Below are 7,356 nucleotides of genomic sequence, written 5' to 3' on the forward strand. Positions count from 1 at the left end.
CTACAGTTCATATGATGAAAGTAATACATGATGAATATCTTATTTGTTCACTGTCTCATATCCTCAGAGAGATTTGTCTCTGAACTGTGTCTCCCCAAAGCTGTTGTATTGTTTTTTTTTTTATTTTCATTGTTCCCTGTTTCTGTTTTATACCAATGAATTCTGCTAATTTTTATTTAAAAGGCCAATGGAATTCTAGGTCCCACTGTCATTTGGTCGAAACTAATTGTACATCTTATAATAACATTCCTGTGACCTTAGACCAGTGCAGATATAAGAAAAGTGGAGTTGAAGGTAAATGAAGAAAAATGAAGAAGTTGAAACCTTACCAGGAGTACAATGGTCAATGTGTAGGTCTCTGTATCTCAGCATAAGCTCTTTTAAATATTTACCACTATTTAAAGATCTCTAAAAGCAGTGATTTTCTTTGTAATATTAAAAGATTTTAAAATACATAAAGTGTAGGTAAGAGGTTAAATGAAAAATGATATCAGTACCTCTATACCATGATAGCATTTAGTGTATTCTCTACTATCTTTGTATTATTTAAAATGCTAAATAAGTAAAGTAATTAAAGTAAATGTTTGCATCAAGTTTCATAGTATTCTTTTGTTATATAACAATTTTATTTCAAAAGTATTTCAAAAAACTAAAGCAATATACAAGTCAGAACAAAAGTAAAATAAAAAATAAAAAAAAATTAGGACCTATTTCAGAGCTATTGACCTGGTAACTGGATGCACCTATACCTTCCCAAGAATAGTCATTGTCTTAAGATTGCCCGGGATTTTAAACATCTCTGTGTTTGACCCCTGGGTGCTGAGCACTTGATCCCTTGGGAATAAGTTTAGCATCTGATATTTTAAACAAGTAAGGTAAATGGGGAAAAATACAAACTTGTATTTATTTTTTTTAAATATCTTACTTTTTTATCCAGTTTAATTCCCAATATCATGTCATGAATTACTAAAGTGACTGCAGTCAACCAGCATTCCATACCTCAGTGTGCCAGTTTATTTGTTTTAATGACATAAATGTAAAACAAATGAATCTCAAATGCTTATATGGACACACATGCACAAATACTCTTCATCAAACACATTCAAAAGATAGTTTGATGCAGGGTGTGGTGGCACACTCCTGTAATCCCAGTGGCTTGGAAGGCTGAGACAGGAGGATCATGAGTTTAAAGCCAGCCTCAACAAAAGCAAGGCACTAAGCAACTCAGTGAGACCTTGTCTCTAAATAAAATACAAAATAGAGTTGAGTATGCATCTCAGTGGTCAAGTGCCCCTGAGTTTAGTCCCTGGTACCTAAAAAAAAAATTAATAAAGAAATAATTTTACAAAGGGAGCAAAAATGAACAGTTTTCACACTGTCTTGTGATAATTAGGTTTTGTTTTATATACTCAGGGGTTCTTATCTTCAACAAAAATAATGTCAGAATAAACATACTTTGCATACAAATAAATATTGTGATATTATGCTTTTCTTTCTATTTGCATACATTAATTTATTTAATCTCTTCTACTAATGGCCATTTTTTCTTGTATCTAATTTTCATATCATAAAACATCTACTCATAAGTAAAATTATGCATATATAATTTATCATGTGCAAAGGTTATTTTTAAACACATATTCTAAGAAATACCCTATAAGAACAATTAGATTTCACCTTCAAAAGAAAATTTAGACTTCTCAACCTAGTCAGGCATTTTACATTATTTAATTATCACCACAGATTGTCATATATATTAGGCACTAAGTTGTCTAAAACTCATAAGTGATAAGTCAACTTATAGAGTATTGTAGGCATTATTTCACTGAATTCATAGAAATTTATCATGTTAGATTTCTGAAAGAAGCACAAGCATAATTTACTATGTGATATTCAAATGTCTTTGGTTGACGATTTTAAGAAAGTGTGTAGTGACTATGTATATTAACTATATAATGTAAATCTTAATGTAGTTCATGCAATTGCCACAAGTCTTAAGTATGATGAATGTGAAAAATTGCAAAACAATAAGGGGTACAAAAAGTGCAACAGGTTATGCATACTAATGCTTTAAGTAGTTTCACTTTCCCTCTACAGCCCAACTTGAAGTAATGGTTGTAGGTTTTGTGGTGGTCATTTTTGTTTGTCTTGTTTGTTGATATGGAGCATTTCTTTTGCTTTCTAGAAAGCTAGAATACTCACCAGGTGAAGTTCTGTTACATCTGAGTATTTTAGTCTTTGGAAAAGTGATTCTTAGTGATAATTTTTAATGTCTCTTGATATTTCATTTTTTGAATGATGATTTCAACAGTAAAATACCAAATGTATTCCTCTGAAAGATACTATTGAGACAAAAAGCAAATCTAAATAATTGCCAGTAATTTTCCACCAGGTTAGCTCAAGAATGTAATATTTTGTGTTACTCAAGAGCTTTATTAATTCTCTGGTGTACATTTGGAGGAGACATTCAAGGGTATGTGTTTTTCTGATTTCTTTTCAAATTCATTATTTTTTTCACTCCTAGTTCTTCCCTATCTGCAGTGATGGCTCACTTTCCTCAGTGTAGAGTCTGGGAAGAATGCAACCTTTAGCTTCATGAACATGGCAGCCCCTCCAGGCTCTGTGGTCCTACTTCTACTTCCCATCAATACAGGAAAACCAGTAATATACTAATATGTTGCTGAAAAACAGTTAATCCAAATTATGTCACAAAGAATTTGAGTATTAATAGAGAGTGGCTCAAAAATAAACAGCATCAAGAGTAACTTCAGAAATGGAAATGGAAATGGTCATGTACCAAGACCTAGACAACAAAACAGAGCAGAATCAGCATTTCAGACAGTATCTCTAGGTCCTATCCATAAATTGCTATTCAAAATACTAGCTTCATTTTGGATGTTTTAAAAGCCCTATAAAAGTGAAATAATTCTGTTTGTATTCCTAAATGGCAGGATTCTTTAACTCTTTTTATGTTAAATTACTCTATTCTTTTGTATGTGGTGATAGTTTATTTGTTTTCAATGTGCAGCAGCATCTTAACAAATAAACACACCATCCATTATTAATCAAATTGCAAACACTTCTACTGTGATCATTTTTGCACAAGTGTGATTGTGCATCGTGCATTCAATCTATTGGGTGTAAAATAAGGAAGAGAATTGTGGGGTAATAAGGTATGTGTATGTTCAGTTATAAAAGACACTGCCAACTAATTTTCCCGTTGAAACTATTATGACTCCTACTGTCACTAAAAGCAGTAGTTGTTATATATCTTCACAAATGTCTGAAATTAACATCATGAATCATTTTCATTTGATTATTTCATTGGATAAGTTAGAGTTATATAGTTTTAATTTTTATTCATCTGAGGTCTAGTAGTCTTAAAACCACTTGAGTGATGTGATTGTAAGTCTAAATGCAGAAATGAAAATCAGTGAAAGAGACTTTGGTTAAAAATGCATCTGAATTTTCACAACTCACATTTTCAGCTGATACCAGTGGTCATTGTCCATTTAGGCCATATTACCAGGAGTTACCATGTAGTTCTTTTGTGCAAAGTTGAAGTGACTTATCATTTTTATTATTATTATTTTGATATTTAAAATATCTCTAATAGTCATGATAGGTTTAGATGGCAGCAACACCACAGATATATTGAGGAAAACTGGAGTCCACTGTAAACTACCTCATAGATGATCTGCCAACCCCCCCTCCCCCACTTTTTTAAAATAAAGAGGTAACTGGTGTCTATTGAGGAAGAGTAACTTGATAAATTCTACCTCATAAAATGTTGATGTCTACCTCATAAAATGTTGAGGGAAAGAATGAAATAGGAGGCAGAGAAAGAAAGGAGCCCTGGGCAAAATGTAGTATAAGAGCATGTCCTCAGTTGTATCCTTCCTCCTATTATGTCCTCCTGCCAACAGTTACTACCTACGAGTCAGCTAAAATTATTCATCTATCAAATGGATTAATCTACTGATAACATTGCAGCCCTAATCACTATCTAAAAAGCCTTCTGAACCTCTCTGCTTTGGTATCATGTTTTCAAGACATCAGTTTTTTAAGATGATGTTTTTTATTCAAACCATAACAACATTCATGTATCTTAGCTTGTATACTTTTATCAGATAACTAACAATATCGTATAGTTTTGTGTATTTCTTCTAACATGTGACTGTATACCCATTTCCTCACCTACCTTCTTCCAGTTTTGTGGTATAATAAACTTCAGCAGAGTCCAATGGAGTAACTAAACATCAGTGAAGTACAGAAACAATATTTTTACTTCCTGTTTAATTAATTTTCATGCCTTTTTTGATTCATTATCCTAGAATCCACAGTTTTATTTACTTTCTTCCAAACTATAAAATAGGTATTTAAGGCACATACCACAATGTCAGTTAAATTTAATTTAATATCTAATAGGTTCTCAAAACGCTATCACATAGGTTGATTTTTTTTTTTTGTGGGAGGGGGGCACCTGGGATTAAACCTAGAGACACTTAACCACTGATTAACCACTGAGCCACATCTTTTTATTGTTTTTTACTTTGAGACTGGGTTGCACTAAATTGCTTAGGGCTTCACAAATTTCCTGCAGCTAATCTGCCTCAGCCTTCCCAGTCACTGGGATTGCCTTAGGTTGATTTTTGTTGTTGTTGTTGTTTGTTTGTTTGTTTTTCCCATTTTGTGTCTTAGTCATGGAGTAGTGCTAGAGTGACAGGAACAAACCATGCTGTCCTTAAGCAGAGAATCTTCACTGTCTCCTAAGGAAGGTGATAGTTTAATGAACAGACTGATGAATGGATCGATGCCTGTAGGAGAGATAATTTATGAATTACAAGATGTACTTAGGGCTGAGAAAGGGAAGAAGAGAACCTCAGTGTAAGTGACTGAGTGGAGTATTTTAGCACAAAACCCTTATCTTTGCAAGTTTGTTTTCCTTAATTTTATTTACATATAGTTGACATGAAATTTTACAAATATACGGGTATGATGTGAGGCTGAGTCATATGCTTACAATGTAATGACAAAATCAGAGCCATGAGTATATTTGACATATATTTTCTTTGAGGCTTAGCACTAAAACCCACTTTTTCTATTTATTTTTAAGTATACAGTACATTTACTTGACTATATTAACCTTAGTATAACATAAGAAATCATGGTTACAATGGAAATCCAAGAAATTAGTAGAAGGAGAAAGAAAAGCAAAACAAAGATAGTGTAAAAATATACAAATGATCCAAATAGATACTGCTCAAAAAAAAATAAAAAAGACATAAAAATTGCCAATAAGTAATGACAACCTGTTCAGCACCACACATCATTAGGGGAATACAAATGAAAACATGTTTCTTTTTATTCCTCAGTGTGGACTTCCTTATCTGTAAAAGCCAGTGCTCCTATCTGCCTAGGATCTCTAATTCTCATCCCCATCTAGAATCTTTTCTTCTCCCCATCACCCCACCAGTGTATGTCTATTGATTGTTCTTTTCTAAAACTAAAAGTCCTCATTTCCAAGAGTATTTTCTTCTTTGCAGTATAGATTTTTGACATTTTGCTTCTTCTTAGGATCCTTTACTTTTTGGCATTATGGTGTTACAAAGTTTGTTGTAAATTATACATGCCTAATCAATCAATGTTGTGAATTTCCAATACATTATAGGATTTATTAACATAAATAATTAGTTATACTTACTAAAGGCACAATAACTAGTAGAAAAATAAAAATTGTGCATAAAATATACACCAAAAAAGCCCCTTCCCCCCCACCCCCCCCAAAAAAAAAAAAAAAAAAAAAAAAAAAAAAAATCACCTCTGGCACACTAACAAAGAGACCAGAAAGCTTTTTTTTTTTTTTTTTTTTAAGAAATAAAGAGTACCATATTTTGGCATCCCACCATGAAGTACAGAACATTTCATGAATATATATATTTGTGTGTCAATGTATATCAATAAAATATACTAAAACAAAATTTTATTTTTCAGTTTTTGTAGGGCCTCTTTCACATCCTTGTTACGTAGGCTATAAATCAGAGGGTTCAACATAGGAATAAAAAGGGTATAAAACAGTGAAGTGATTTTGTCTTGATCTAGAGAGTAGGAAGAACTTGGCCGGAAATACATGAAAAGCATGGTGCCTTGGAAAATCGAAACAGCAGTTAGATGGGAGGCACAGGTGGAGAAAGCTTTGAGCCTCCCCTTAGCAGAGCGGATCTTTAACACTGATGAGATGATGTAGCCATAAGAGACCAGGACTCCACAAATGGTACTCAGTTCAATGAAACCAAAAATGGTGAAGATCACTAACACATTGACCTGTGTGTCTGAGCAGGATATGGATAGGACAGGAGGAATATCACAGAAGAAATGGTTAATCTCATTAGACCCACAGAAACACAAGTGGAATGTCAAAGACGTATGTATCAAAGCATCTGTCAGGCCCACCAGGTGAACCCCGACCAGCAGTTGGGAGCACACCTTGCTGGACATGTCTATTGCATAGCTCAAGGGCCTGCTGATGGCCTTGTACCTATCAAAGGCCATCACTGCCAGCAGCATGCACTCAGTATCTATGAAGATACAGACAATGAAGAATTGCAGAGCACAACCAAGGAAGGGAATTGATTTGTTCTTGGCAAATATGTCCACCAGCATCTTGGGTCCAACTGCTGTAGAATAGCAGAGATCAGAGAATGAAAGGTGGCTCAGGAAGAAGTACATTGGAGTATGAAGCTGGGAGTCTGTTCTGATTAAAATGATCATTCCAAGATTTGTGAGGAGGCTAATGAGGTAAACAACTAGAAATGCAGTGAACAGAACAACTTTCATTTCAGGGTTATCAGTGATTCCCAAGAGAAAAAATTCAGTTAATGAGGAGCAGTTTCCAGGATCCATTCTTCTTCATTCTTCTCCTACACTATTAGAAAATTCATCAGGTTAAGATCCAATGTTTTCTGAATAGCCAAAAAAATAACATCTATAAGAAAAAATGAAATTTCTTTCTGTAAGTTATTTTCTGTACAATCAGAAAATGTCCCAGACATTTAAAGTTATTATCATAGGAAAACAAATTATTTTTTTTAGAATTGGAAGTTGATAAGCTTTTGTTGTTAATATTTATATAAATCCTGAGATATGTTCCTCTCTGAGCGTCTATCATTCATTCGGTGGATGGTAATAAACTAACATGGTTTTAGTTATAAAATGATATAAAGGAAATACCAAATTTAGAGACAGAAGCCACAAAAGACTGAATATCCAATAACTTCGACAAAGGTATGACATTTATTATATTGTTCAAGAAGCAGGATTGATTTAATTACTAATAGTCATATACCATAAAGTTAA

At 33.3% G+C, this 7,356-nt stretch overlaps 1 protein-coding gene across 1 annotated transcript; it reads right to left on the bottom strand.

Moving 5' to 3' along the window:
* Positions 1-5,970: 5,970 nt before the first annotated feature.
* Positions 5,971-6,903, bottom strand: LOC124106333 (olfactory receptor 5W2-like). Its single transcript, XM_046463940.1, has one exon. The coding sequence runs from the start codon at positions 6,901-6,903 to the stop codon at positions 5,971-5,973; it is 933 nt and encodes a 310-aa protein (XP_046319896.1).
* Positions 6,904-7,356: the final 453 nt, after the last annotated feature.

The sequence above is a fragment of the Marmota monax genome, unplaced genomic scaffold (assembly GCF_021218885.2).
Source record: "Marmota monax isolate L192 unplaced genomic scaffold, Marmota_monax_Labrador192_F-V1.1 WCK01_AAM20220418_F8-fsc00503, whole genome shotgun sequence".
Classification (NCBI taxonomy): domain Eukaryota; kingdom Metazoa; phylum Chordata; class Mammalia; order Rodentia; family Sciuridae; genus Marmota; species Marmota monax.